This window comes from Candoia aspera, chromosome 6 (genome assembly GCF_035149785.1).
Source record: "Candoia aspera isolate rCanAsp1 chromosome 6, rCanAsp1.hap2, whole genome shotgun sequence".
In the NCBI taxonomy this organism is placed as follows: domain Eukaryota; kingdom Metazoa; phylum Chordata; class Lepidosauria; order Squamata; family Boidae; genus Candoia; species Candoia aspera.
In genome coordinates this window covers 15532742-15547906 of record NC_086158.1, presented here as the reverse complement: position 1 = coordinate 15547906, position 15165 = coordinate 15532742, and the positions used below count along the sequence as shown (strand labels likewise).

At 39.1% G+C, this 15165-nt stretch overlaps 1 protein-coding gene across 2 annotated transcripts in view; it reads right to left on the bottom strand.

Moving 5' to 3' along the window:
• The window catches only part of TNIK (TRAF2 and NCK interacting kinase), a 295901-nt gene that overhangs the window by 77536 nt on the left and 203200 nt on the right, over positions 1-15165 (bottom strand). For both annotated transcript variants that reach the window (XM_063306445.1, XM_063306444.1), the window contains exons 10-12: positions 6523-6698; positions 3858-3924; positions 297-501 (exon numbers count right to left, since the gene is read on the bottom strand). In XM_063306445.1, the coding sequence (XP_063162515.1) occupies positions 297-501; positions 3858-3924; positions 6523-6698 (448 nt within the window). The remainder of the gene's footprint in view (positions 1-296; positions 502-3857; positions 3925-6522; positions 6699-15165) is intronic.

Here is a 15165-nt window from a genome sequence, read left to right as displayed (position 1 = left end):
ATACCTAATTAAACCACGGTTTAGAATACCATCTAACAAGCCACAGTGTCCTGGTTCACAGATAGGATTAAGACATAAACCTTGGTTTGCAAATCAAAGGGACTGGGATTATACTTTCCGCTAACCCAAACCCGAACACTGCACATCACATATCCACATGATGGCACAGTGTGGCATTTGAACTCAGCCACAGTGGTTTTTACAGAATAAAGATTGTTAAAGCAAAATGGGTACAAACTGGGGGGCCCTTGTGAAAACCACACATATTCACCAGCCCGAAGCATAAAAGCCATTACCTCTTCCAGCCTCCGCCTCTGCTCTTTCTGTTCCTCAATCCTCTTTTGACGTTCTGCCAGAAGCTGCCTCTTGTGCTCTTCATTTTCACGCTGCTGCTGCTCCAGCTGCTGCCGACGGAGGGCCTCCGAGCGTTCCTTGTTTGCAAGCTGAAGCCGCAAAAAATCCCGCCTTAAGGTTGATTCTCCAGGCAGATTTAGGATGGAGCTTTACCGGGGAGACAAACTTGTATCAGTCCAGCAACACGTATACACTCAATACATGAAGGTTCTCGAATCCCTCCCACTTTTCTGGTAGTCAACACTACTCATGCCGAAAGATCTATTTGAGGCTTCCCCAACTTAGATATCTTCCAGATTTGTGCACTTCAACTCCCAAAATTCGAAGTTGGGCTTTCTTGAAAATTTTGGGATTATTTATTTATTTGGTTCAAAACAGCAAACACTGAAATATATACAGCAGTCAAACATTCATATACATGGTATATCAAAAGTCAGGCCCCATAGGCCAATCACATGTTTTCTTAATTATCTTAATTCATATTTTTCTCAGGGAAAATGTTGCTGTACCTAGGAATGTTCAAAGTTCTTGAGTCAAACAAGTAAGGAAGTGTTTAGAAGAAAATGGCAACCAATTTGAACATTAAATGTAATTTTATGATAAATTGTCTATGGACCTGCCTTTTGGTACACTCTGTATGTAAATTATAGGAAGGAAGGAAGGAAGGAAGGAAGGAAGGAAGGAAGGAAGGAAGGAAGGAAGGAAGGAAGGAAGGAAGGAAGGAAGGAAGGAAGGAAGGAAGGAAGGAAGGAAGGAAGGAAGGAAGGAAGGAAGGAAGGAAGGAAGGAAGCCACCAGTTGATTCCTGTAAGTTAAGGCTAAAGATAAAAATTTGCCACACCCTTGATACATCTAAAAATTGGTCACTCAAAGGAAACTGTGATTTCCTTATCATGAGGGAGATTAAAAATTCTAATAACCGGAGTTAAGAATTCCAACTCCCACTGCATATAGATACTTTAACAGAAGATGGAATACAAATTCAATCTCTGTATTTGAACATATATAAATACAATTTTCATATGGGAGGTTGAAATATCTTCCAGTTGTGGCTGATGGGTAGCACACTGATTTGGCCAGAGGAAAAAAACCTCCTATACATGGAACATGCATGATCTTTAAAAAATAGCCAGGAAGAGTACAGGAGGATAGGGCAATTCTACTGTAATAAAGATGGGAAATTTTGGCGCTAACCAACTGAACATCTAAGTGTCAAACACCTCTGCTTGAATTCTGCTAAGGTTTTATTGAGGCCTAAGGTAAGTATAACTGGTATTGACAGACCACAATACATCAGATCTTGGTTAATTTGCCTTCATAGGGTGGAGAAGGGATGCATGCTATTGTTTTAGAAATTTAGATTGTATAGAGTCAAAATTGAGATCTTATAGACATACACTTGGATTCTATCCAGCAACATATCCAGAACTTTGGCCTCAAATAGCCTAATGGTATTTAGTCATTGCTAAATTAATCTTTGGCACCTTACAGATAGCTCCCTTTCTTGGTTGCCTCATCAGGTAGAAGATTAAAATTATTGCGGAAAAGCCAAGAATTTTAGGTGCTGAAATACACCCAAAAAATTGGGTTTGGTGGTTCCATGGATGGATTTATCCACAGGTATATACAACAGGTTTTTCCCTCAGCTTTTAAAAAGTACCTGTATATCCTGTATATACTTGCCTGTAGCTCAACTGTGAATAAGCAGACTCTCAAATTTTTAACCAAAATACTATGAAAAACGCACCACCCGCAGATAAGCCAATTGTGAATATTAAAATATATGAAAATTTCAAGGGTCAGCTTATTCTCAGGTGGCAAATTTTTCATGGTATTCTGGTAAAAAATTGGAGGGTCAGCTTATCTGCAGATGGGCTCATATGCAAGTATATACATTATCTAATTATTTGAAATATTTCATCTGCTCAATAGTTCTTCCATTTATCATTCATCTATATGAGGGACTAAAGCATTTTCTTGAAAATTCCCAGACTTCTCTTTTTGAATGATCTATTTTGAAGCATTCTCGATTGCACTAGGCTGATAATACTCCAAGACACATATGGAGCCCAATATTTGATATAAAGAGAATGGCTGCATCATCTGCATATAAAATAATAGATATGGGGTGACTGGCAGAGAATTGAGGTCCATAAGCATGAAGAGTGTCCAGATTGGGAAAGACCTATCTGTACAGTCTACATGGCAAATTCATCTTATGAAATTAGATTGGAAAAAGCCCCCTCCTCATTATGGGACATTAAATGCAATCCTTATAGTTCCTGTTTAATATTATATCCCTAAACACATATCACCTAAACTATCTTTCAGACATTCCATCCATCTTTCTATTCTATAAAAAAGAACAAAATGGAGAATAAACAGAGAACAAAAGTGAGCATCAGATAGTCGTGAAAGAAGTGGAATGAATGTAAGTCTGTTGAGTCAGGAATAATTGGGATCAGAGGTTGAGGGTAGGGAGTTTCCCTTTTGCCATAAGGAATTCAAAAACTCCTCTTTTAACACAGATCCATCAAATGTGGGAAATTAATTTGTGAAACCTTTGAAAACTGACATCTCAAACTTGTTACTGATATCATTACAGTTAAATCATATATCTTAGCCACAGAGACTAGCATTTCCCCATTCATTTTCATACAATATACGAATTTAAGAACACGAAGTATCTGCCGGTAATTACAGCTCAGCTGAGGTTTTATTTCATTGTGTCAGCCTTTGTTACCATTTCATGCCCAGTGCAGAAATACAATGGAGTCAAGTGATAAAAGCTTTTTCTGGACTCAGAATTCTACTGGACAAAAAGCTTTCTTTCAGTATGTATAGATTTCATGTATGGGGGAGCATACAGTTTACGCTAGCCTTCTCTCTTATGGGCAATATTTCTATATGCAGATAGCTTTTTCCTGAAGCAAGCTCTCACATGCAACCTTAGAGGAGGAATTAGTGAAAACTTTCATCTCTTGGTTTTCCTGCAAATCATAGCTGGGCTGGTCAAGTATTCTCTGGGATTTTCTGTAATAGGGATAACGGAGCTGAAGTTCTGGTATAAGGCTACATATTAAAATCTCTTGACCTCAATCCAAGAATCTTTTGAGCGTTAGACTTCTTCCACAGTCAAAACAGAAGGCTTTTTATTCACTCAAACTCTGAACATTTCTTCCTTACTCTGCCTCCCTCCACCGCCATAGGAATATTACATCACCTACAGGAGGAAAGGTTCCCCCCCTTTTTTTCATTTCTGTCTTATAGCAAGGTTTGTATAAGGCTAAGGGATGTGAATCAGAGGAAGAGGTACGGCAAAGTAACAATCCAATTTTAGAGAGAAATACTGAACCACCTTCCAAATTTGAAGAGCGAATTTTTCTAATGAAAAATCTGATGAATTTTTCTGCTACACACTTACGTTCTGTCTGCAGCTAAGCATAACCCTATTGAACACACAAGAGATGGGAACATAGCCAGACACAAAAAAATGTGCATTACCTGGGTTCTCCAGAGTCATTTTCTTCCTCTTCCTCCTCACTTCCACTGTACTCATATTCTGTCTCATCTAGGAATATAAGCAAAAGTCAATATACTCTATGAAAACCATTAATTTTTCTGATAAATAAAGGCCACTGAGGTTCTGGTGGAGAAAGAAAACTTTCTTTTCATTATAAATTATTTCAGGACTGATCTGTCCTCACCTTGAAATTCACCAAACCAGCTGAAAGAACGAATGAAATAGGGAAAAGGCAAGTGAGAGGGAGAGGGAGTGCACACTAGGGTGATTCTTCAAACAGGATACTGTGCTGCATTAAGCCTACCTACCCCAATGAAGGTGCCTTCCTGTTGTGTGGACTTCAGTTCCCAGAATTTCCAAGCCAACATGGTACTACTGAGAACCCAGAAAATAGGATAATCTGGCTGTGTGGTTAGAAAATATCTTTCCCTGAAAACGTGTTACTGATAGATGAAGTAGGTGAAACAAACAGCTTATTGGGTTGACAGAAGAATAGGCTGTTTTCTATCTTTATACTGTTATGCTAAAACTTCTGGCCACTCTGAATAATATTCAGGATTAATATATTTTCATTCTATATTTCCTCCTTTCAGATGTAGAAACCTCTGTTGGCTAACTATAACAGTTTGTATTTATCCAATTATTTGTCATCCCTGGGATATAATCTTCCATTTTCCTCACAAAAGATGTTTAACACCATTCTCACATCTGCTTAATATACAGTAATTCAAATGAGGTATGATTTGTGTCAGATACTAAAGGAGGAAGGAAAAGGAGGAAACCTCCCCCCCCACTACATACTGCTTTTACAAGAATGGGGATTACAGTGTGTTAATTCCAAGTATTTTACAGTTAGTAAAGTTAGTAAACTAGAAATGCATTCATTGAGAAGACTTTCTCTGTTAACAGTCTGTCATATTATGGATCTGTTTAAATGACAGCAATCCTACTCTTTTGAAAACTTTAAAGTATTACATTAATTAAATACAGTTTGGTCTAATGGTTAAGGCAATGGACTAGAAACCAGGAGATTGAGAGTTCTAGTCCTGCCTTAGGCATGAAAGCCGGCTGGGTGCCCTTGGGCCAGTTACTCTTTCTCAGCCCAACTCACCTCACAGGGTTGTTGTTGTGGGGAGAACAGGAGGAGGAAGGAGTAATAGGTATGTTCCGTGCCTTGAGTTATTTTAAAAAAGGTGGGATAGAAAATAAATTAAATAAATAAATAAAAATGATATGTGATGAGTCTGTGGTCAAACATAGCTTCTTGCTGGCTTTTCATACATCCATGCACACAGACAAAAAAGTAGTTTTTACTTGCTTTGCTGATGGGAGCTGAGAATAGCCCTTAGTTTAGATTTATAAGATTCAATTTTCACAGGAAAAGAAGGCAGAAGGATGGGCCTGTACTGGTATCGGATGCCATACTAGCATCAGAGGTAGAGTTTTAAAACATCTTCAGAGAGAACTGTGGGAAGGAGAAGCTAGCAAATGGAGGTGGTAGTTGGCACCTACAATGACTTAAAGGAAAGTAGGCAATTCTAGTGACTGTTGAAGATGGGCTGATTATTTTAATCCAGAAAAAGGTGGATAGTGATTCTAAAATGGATTAGGCAGCAGTTTCATGTCTGAAAGCTTGTTAATTTGTGAGTGAACCAAAAATCATGAAGTGTTTGAGGGCAAGAAATAAAATACTTTATTGGCCAAGTATGACTAGACATACAAGGAATTTGACTTTGGTGCAAGAGCTCTCAATATATTTACATAACATCAAAAATAAACAATAGTAAAGTAATAATGTTATTTACTAAAACTATATAATCAAGAAGGAAAAAAAACTGAAGGAAACAATACTACAGCTATTAACTAACATACACTCATATTTAAAGGGAGAATTGGAGTGCAGAAAAAAATAATCTCACTTGTACTTTTGAAACACTGTCTTATCTGAAGGAGAGTTAAACTTTTTGCAATGGTATACAGAGCAATTAGGTGACTGTAAATTGTATTTGCAAAGCTTGAGGCTAAAGAAATGAAGCTGCTTTTACTGTGTTTCGTCAATAGTTTGAATAAACTAGGAAAAAACTCTGGAATGTTTTTTGCATTGTCTCAATCAAATTCTATGAACCATTAGATACACCCCACGGCAGAATAATAAAAAGGTGGTTTATCATTTCTCTAAAATATTCCATATAACCGAACAAAACAGGAGATGAAATGAAAAGTTATCCATCTGCACTAAAAATGAATAGTTCAATCAATGTTAAGCACACGTCTTACTGTTTTTTGCACTTAAATGCAAGCAAACCAAAATATATCTGATCTCTAACCATTGACACCATTTTATTTATTGATTTGTGATCATCCCACCTTTTCTCCACAAGTTCATATGTCATATATAGCACCCCCTTCTCCTATTTTCACCCCACTCTAAAATTGGTTAAGAGTCAGATGTTCTAGCTACTAAAAAAAAAATGAGGGATACATGGGGTTACTGAGCCCCCAGAATACTGGCAGAGGTTTTATTTTTTTATTGCTTTGCTCCTCCCACAGAGAAATGTTTACCACAATGTGTGCACTTTTATGTTCCATATCCACGGACCAAGGTAATTTTTCACCGCTGGTACTTGGAGCAATTTTTTAACCTACCTTTCTCTCCTCGTTTTTTCTTAGTCCTGTCAATGTGGTCTTTGAGCTGGATGCGAACCTGCCTTTCATTTGGCTGGTCTCGTATAAACGGGTGCTTCATCAGCTGTTCAGTGGTTGGCCTCTGACCGTGATTTTTTACCAGGCAGCTTTCAATGAAGGACTGGAATTTTTTTGACCTATCAAATCAGAGAATCAGGGATAGATACGCAGAAAAGGGTTAGGTTAATATTTATGAGGCAAGGTTTTGCTGGCCCTAGAGAAAGTTAAAAGGAGTTGCTATGAGAAGACCACCTAGTCTAGGCACTGAAGATGTTGCCTAGTCTGGCAATGAAACATCTGCAAGAAAACAACAAGGCTCAGAGAGCACCAAGGACTCCACAAAGACCACCTATTCTTTGAGTATGTTAGGTCAGCAAGTTGAGGAATTTTCCTCCAACCTTTTATCAAATTAGCTGGGAACTAAGTGGGTCTCAGACAATTTTGGAAATCCTGCTGAAGAATCTTGGCTAAACAATTTTATTTTCTAAGGCTCTTTGTGCTTTTGCTGTAAGGAAGACCCATCAAGTTCAGTAGGCTTCTGTAATACATACAGGATCATTGTCATGACCTCGTTGCAAGGCACAAAAGAGCCTCACAACGTAGATTGTGATCATTAAGGAATAGAGGAAGAAGATAATTAAACCAGGGATTAAAACAAGCACCCAAAGCACCCACACCCATGGACCCATAGACGGCTGAAAAGGAGGACATCGGACGAGCAGAGATAAGCCGCACCTGGTGCCCTGGAGGACACTCCCGATTTGAGGGGACAAAGGAAGACACCGGGAAAACACCCAGGCAGCCATCAAGGATCCCATCAAGAGGGATTGGGACAATGAAGGGTGGAGGAGCCCGGGGCCCTACGAGAGGGTATAAAAGGGGCACCTCCACACCACAACCCCCGTTCCTGTTTTTCGTTCTGTCAGCCATCATTCCCATAAACCAGAAATCCTTAATACCCATTAAGTGAGTCTGTGTCTTATTGCGAAGCGAGACTGACCCTGACAATCATGCTGTAACTCCAGTATAAAGAAAAGGAAGGAACTAGGAAGGCTAAGTGAGCAAGGAATTCATAACTGGCTTGGATTTTGATTTGTGGTGAGCATAATTGGTCTCTGAAGGTCGTATCTAGGTTGTACATAATAAGTCAAATTTACCTCTTTCTTATGTTCCTTTTCCTCCTCTTTCTATCACCCAACCTAACAATCTTCCCTCTTTCTGCCCTCATGTGCCTTAGGACCCTTCAGTGTAACATTATACCCATTTCTATACCCATTTCTCCATTCCCATAATTTCTTGTTCCAGAGTCAGAAACACAAAATGCCTCCAGTAGCCAGCTGTAGAAAAGATAAGCGGTGGAAAGGAAATTATTCACTAGCCTGAAGTACCCTTTTGAGACTATTTTGCAAAACAAAATGTTTGCAACATACCACATGCCCTCAAAATGCCTTGATTACAGGGGCTGCGATGGAGCAGTTCAATCCTTCAGATCCAGATACCACCTTGAAGCAGAGCACTCCAGCCATCAGAGTCAAGGTGACTGTAAAGTGATGTCACTTTCTGCAAGTGCCCCCTGCTCCCCAACATTTTTTTTCTCATGGAAACAAGACACCTTCCTTTGTTGTATGTGAAATGGGACAGATGTGATAGACCTTTCATGTTCTCATTGACCTAAACATACCACTCTAAAAAGGAGCAGATAACTGGTTCAGCAATGAGGATCATAATAGAAACACAGGACCTTAGGCCCTATGTTGAGATCCCTTCCAACTCTATAATATTATGAATAAAAAGAGATAAATGATAAACTTATTCACTATAATTGCATATAACCTCTTTGAAAGTGACATATCAAGTATTCTATTTAAGAATATTCATCCCACCTCTCAGGAACTGGTACTCTTCTCTGCATTTGGAAACGATATACAACCATCATGATAAATTGCTTCCCATATATAAATTGCCAGTTGTTGCTGTGAACAGCATTGTTTTCTTCTGGAATTTGTGGCTCTCCTTTCCTTTTTTTCTTCAAAATATGTGAATTATACCCAACCAATGTTATTCTTTTTAAAAACTGGGACCTAATTCTATTTTATTCTGTTATGAAACAGAAATGAGTGAACACAGATTCACCAAACTTGGCAAATAAGACAGTTAGTACAAATTAGCACTGAAAGCCAGCAGGTAGAGACACAATTTTTTTCATAGCACAAGACAGTAAGTTTTATCTTCCAGTAGTTGCTTTTCTCAGTATACTAATTTGGATAAAGAAATAAATATATGCAGTAGCAGATGAAATAAACAATGTGAACAGATCTACTCTCTTACATAAAAGACCTATTTACTCACACTCAGGAAGGAAAATGAGTGCAGACAGATGTGAATCAATGGGCTGGTTCCCACACAAAGGTTGGACAACTATTTTTATGTGTAAATGGACCATCAGAGATACAGAGAGCCAGTTTGGTCTAGTGGTTAAGGCAATGGGCTAGAAACCAGGAGATTGAGAGTTCTAGTCCTGCCTTAGGCATGAAAGCCGGCTGGGTGACCCTGGGCCAGTCCCTCTCTCTCTCAGCCCAACTCACCTCACAGGGTTGTTGTTGTGGGGAAAACAGGAGGACGAAGGATGCTAAAAAGTAACTATTCAATATCCTTTTCCTGGGAAGATGCACATACATCATGCTCATTCAAAAGGAGGTTTCTTTTCCTGCTAGAAACTAGGAGTCTGTGAGTTCTAGTCCCACCTGAGGCACGAAAACCGGCTGGGTGATCTTGGGCCAGTCACCCTCTCTCAGCCCAACTCGGTGCAATGTAGACTAGCCTCCTCGTGGTGCACCCCGGGCAATGTGACTAGTCACAGCTAAATAGTCTACACATCTGGCTGCTGGACCTCACAAGGATTTCCCAGCAAGAAAAAGCAGCATGAACACCAAACTGCTATGCCATACGATTAAAAAAAAAAAAATCAGAGATATAATACCAGTGACAGAAACAATTAACAAATTCAGCTGCTACTGATACAGGAAACTTAAACATGTCCATGTATTTACAATGGAACCCAAAGGGACAATGTTTTAGAAAGCTGCACTGACTGCCCTGTTTAGATGCATGCATGAACATGTGTAAATGGGAAAACAGGTCAACAATATCTTCAGTAAAGTGTTATTACTGCTTCAGAGGAACCTTTGAATGAACTGGAAAGGTAGGTGAGTGTAATACTTTGCCACTGTATTTTCTAATGATGAATTCCACTTCAAACTACAAAGAATATATTAGATTCAGGTCTGGCTTCACTCCAAGGCCCTTGCAAAAATTCAGTCATAAAAATCTATAAATTGTGGCTTTGTTCACTTTCCAACTTTTCATCTACAATAAAATATTGGATAACCTTGACAGTGCCAAGTAATCTATAACACCACATCCAAACAGAAAATAAATATGCAGATGATCCCTAAAGAACATTTGTCTGTTTTCTATTGCACATCACAATTTAAGATTAATTTAAACAGTAGTAGAAGCTACCTCGCTAACCACACTGAATTTCTAGAAATGGTTCAAATTTGAAACATTCTGCATACCACTAATTGCTGGTGTTCTGAAATAATCCATAATATGAGTTTTACTTGAACTATCCAGTTCTTTTGTTAGCCAATAGCTGGATCTCATTAGTCTAAAACACCAACACAGATGATTAGTTCATGTAACTCAGCATTATTATCTATGCTGGTTGGCTGTGACTTCTTTTCCCCCCCCAATATTTTTTGTAGCCCTCCCTGAATATGTCAGGGCTAAATGTGGGGCTTTCTGCATGGAAACCAACTGCTCTACCACTTGCACCTATGGTATCTTTATATCTGCTTGATGTTCCTTTTTCTAACAGGGTGGAGTACAGGATCAGGGCCAAAAATCATATCCTTTCCCCACTCTGTTTGTAAGGGCTGTGTGGAGGAGACTCAAGATTCACCCCACAATTACACTGTCGGTATCAAGCACAAAACTAGATTTGCAGGCACTTGAACTGGACTGCTTGCAAATGTGCTTCTGTCTCAGCTGGACTCTGGAGAAGAAAGATGCTGGTAGATTCAGCCTGCAAAGTTGGGGCATGCTTACTCAGTGCTATGAAAATTGTGAGCCAGACCTTTTAGTTTAGGCAGGCTACTCAGGTTCACAGAGCTCAAAAAATCACACAAATTGAGCCTACTCTTGTTTTGTTTTTTTAATTCTAAATACATGTTTTTACATGGAGGTTTGGTTTTACAAATTTCCAACCAACAGCAATGGACATAGATCATGAAATTTAGATCCTCAGTAGGGACATTTAATTATTCATGCTATGTTTGCCCTGCTCAATATATTTGTGAGGGGAGACATTTCCTCAGAGAGCTTATAACTAAATGATTGCTTCTATAAAAAAATTATCTCCCTTCCTTAAAGAAGACAACTAAACACCACAATGTAATTTGTTAGTGCTCTTTTATTCTTTTTAACAACTAGTTTTGTGGTAAGACACCTAGAGGCAGTTTGCTTTTTGTTTTGGTAAAAGCTGCATAAAGGAGGCAGACTTTCAATTCTTATGGGTCCTTTTGTGACATTTATCCCATAGTAAATCAGGAGTTGGCAACTTTTGAAGGCCATGGATTACAGGTGGAACCACATCCCACACATGAAAGGGCATGAGTTGGTGGGGAGTTTTCAGGGAGATATGCCTGTTTTAGGATTTACACTATAGTTTCATGGGCATCCCACCTCAAAATGCAGGAAATTGTACTATATATTTTCAGTAATCAAAATAAGACAGGTCTCAAGGGACACTGGAAGTTGCATGAGACCCTGGGGGCACTTATTGATTTATTTATATTTCAAATTTAGTCACCGCCCATCTCACTCAGAGTAACTCACAGCAGTTTACAATAAAACAAGAATAAATACTAAATAAAATACAATAAAACAATGTTCTTAAATAAATATTGCCGACCATGCTGTATGCAAAGATGATGCAGATTGATCAATTCATTCATTGTGAGCTATCAAGTTGGTTTCAACTCTTAGTGACCACATAAATGTATTTTCTCCAGGACAGCTGGAGAAAGCTGTCCTGGACAGCTGTCTGCAGCTGGTCCTTCAAATCTTTCAATGATTTTTTTTTTTAATCCATTCAGTTGTGTCCGATACTTGGAGACTGCCTGGACAAGTCCCTGTATTTTTCTTGGCAAGGTTTTTCAGACGTGGTTTGCCATTGCCTCCTTCCTAGGGCTGAGAGAGAGTGACTGGCCCAAGGTCACCAAGCTGGCTTTGTGCCTAAGGTGGGACAACAACTCACAGTCTCTGGGTTTCTAGCCTGATGCCTTAACCACTACACCAAACGGGCTCTCTCTTCCAACGATACAAGATTAAAAATATTAGGTGGAACCAAGTATCTGGTGCATGCCAAGGGAGGCACCTGAAGGCATTTTTTGCTCATAGATCTTACCTTGTCTGTTACTGATATACAACAAAAACCTCACACCTCGATTTCAGAATATTTGGAAAGGCTGTTTGAAAAACAGAGGCTCAAAGGGCAGAGACAAAAAGAGAGAGTGCGAAATGGATCCTCCTATGCCTGTGCCATACAGCTAAACTGACAGCTTCCACCTGTTCAAACCACAGGTAAATATATTTTCAGAACATCAAAATAATTGAGTTCAACCTTGACAGTCCAAAACAGCTCAAGAGGCATCAGATAGCTTACGTCATCTGTTTGGATAAAACAAACATTTTGTGCAAACTCTGCAGACCCAGTTGCCATAGAGTTGAATTCTCTTTTAAATTATTCTTATATAATCCATATGATAAACAGCTCCAACTTTTGTAATGATTGCCTATATGTAATAGATATATTTCTGAATGCAAAAATGAAATAATTAACTCCCGACACCAATCTGCCTAACAGTAGCAGCTGTCAGTCAAATTATAATCACAGGCTCAAATAAAAATCTGAATGCACTATGCACATGCACACAGATACACACAGAAAGGGAGTCTGGTCCTCTAAGCCATTAATTTAGCAAAGAATGCTGCTTATCTGCAAGACTTACGAGTATCACTCTAGAGCAGATACTTCTTCTAAGCATAATTACAAGGTTGTGTAGGTAAATAACCACAATTAATAGAAAGTGCTAGCCAGATCTTGGAGTAAGAATGCTTTAATAAGATGTTTACTTCTAGCAAAAGGCCTTCTCCTGGTAAGTACATTTATGTTTGAGAAGGGGTATTGTAAAAATTTATGCATTGCAAGGACCTCTGTGAGGGTCTGGAGCTATGAATTTGCACCACGTCCCATGCTGCTTTCACAGGTGGTCAAATTCACCCCCTGTTCAGTGCAGGAGGACGTTTAATGTTCCGAACCCACCACAGGGTCCCTTCTCAATGAAGGCTGGGCATTGCTGCAACATTATTCCCAACTGACTACTTGCAAAACACAGTTCAGACAGAGCCAGCATCAACTATCAAACTGGCCAAGATAGCAGAAAGAGAAAGAGAAAGAGAGAGAGAGAGAGAGAGAGAGAGAGAATGCATAGAAATTGCATTTCAATTCATGTTGATGTGGTATTTCTGCACCAATCTGATGCCTTCCTGATGGATTGGAATTTACAGCCCCCAGAAACGCAACTGACCAGTTTGACTGGGAATTTTGGTAATTGTAGTTGTAGCCATTCAATGTTCGACAAATCATTTTTGCAATTTTACCTTACAGATACAGCACGTTTCCACTTTATAGCACACACATATCTTTTACAATTATAAACACAGGGGAAACACATTTCCCACATACACTGAATGAAATAAATGCACTGCATCTAATCCTTTATTACCAGATTCAAGAAGCCACGTGCTAGAGTTTTCAGGAGTTCAGGCTAGCAGCAAAATGTCAGGGGAACTTTGATAGACAATGAATGATGGACCTGACTTGATCTGCCTGATCTTACATTATTAACAGAAGGCCTCTGCAATGGCCAAAGAATTTCCCATTAAAAGATGCATCAGGGGGGTGGAGGGTGATGAAACCATTTCATGGCAATTCAGCATAAGCTCTGTCCATTTTGTATATGCATTCTAATATTCCATGCGCATTAAAAAGAGGTAGAGCTTGATTGCTGTGGCACCAGATGCTTTTGTCATTTTTATGGAAGTGCTGGATCCCGTGGACATCACTGCCGACTAGGCTGATACTACCACCTCACTCAGTTTTTCTTTTACTCATATCCTGATGATCGATAGTAAGACAGAACCTCAGACTTGGTTTACCAAATGCACATACACACATTTATACCCCACAAGCCTTCAAAGCCTGGTACAGAAAAACAGCCATTATACTTCACAACTGCTTGGCATAACTAACTACAAATGGACTTGCAGCAAAACAATGACAAAAGGGGCCCTGCAAACTATTCCAAAACAAGAGCATCTTGATGTTAGGCTGACTGCGTGAAAAACAGGAACAAAAATAATTCATCTTAAAACAAATTAAAACTATCTGAAAGTGTCAGGAAGAAGTTGAGACAAGAATCAACACAAAACTATTTTCTTCGTAGGTCCTTTTTTTCTTTTTTAAGTTTGCAAACCAAAGTTTCAAATTCTTCCCTACTTATCAGTGGATTTCCCTGACTTAGCTTCTATATCTTCAGCTGCCATGAGGTTTTCAGCCAGCATACTAACTTTTTTCCTTCCAAACTTCAGGATTTTCCATCCCAAGGGTTTAGGAGCAGGCTGAAGCCAGACATTCCCACATTCTCTAAAGCAGTCTAAACCTACTTAAGACCACTTCTCCTTGGACTTTACAGCCACAGGCACTAAAGTGCTCTGAACAAAATGCATTTTTAAATGTCGCTTTCCTCTCTATCACTAAGGCTTGAAAATTAAAAGTGGAAGGCTAACAAGTGGGGTGTCTGCAAAGTGGTAAAAAAAAGGTCAAGAAGGCAGCCATGAAAGTGCAACAGAAGCTTTGCTTGTTGTCAATGTGCATCAGAGGTGCAATGCACATAAAAATGGGTGGAGATTTGATCACGTCATCTGGTTTTTGACTTATTATTTAATTTATTATTTAATTCAGTACAGGCACCATCCAACTCCAAACTGACTTTTTTTAAAACCATACCCTGTGGACACCCATGTTAACAAGGTGCATAAATCTAAGCAGGATCTATATCCAGTGACGCAGAAAATGGAGATTCACGTCATGATCAAAATTAGAGTCATGCAAAACTTTGAAGATTTTGTCATAAGTCGATGAAGATTCTCAGTCATCCAGGTGGAATTATCTGTAGGTTGAGTCATGGCAACTGGATTTCTTTCTTTTTGGTAGAAATGTTTTGCTGCTTGTCAAAGCAGCTTCTTCAGTCTGAGCAAAGGTTGGTAAGGGGATCCCATATCTGTCTTCCAGGGTGGCTGCATTGTCCCTACACCTGAATGGCTTGTTAATTGGGCAACTCAACCTACAGATATTTCATCATAAGGTAATTTAATCAAACTACTCTCTTTGAACTGAATTGCCAAAGTAATGTGACGTGTCACACAGAATGAGGTGCTTTCAAATCAATTTGAAGATTCAGTGGACTCCATGTATTC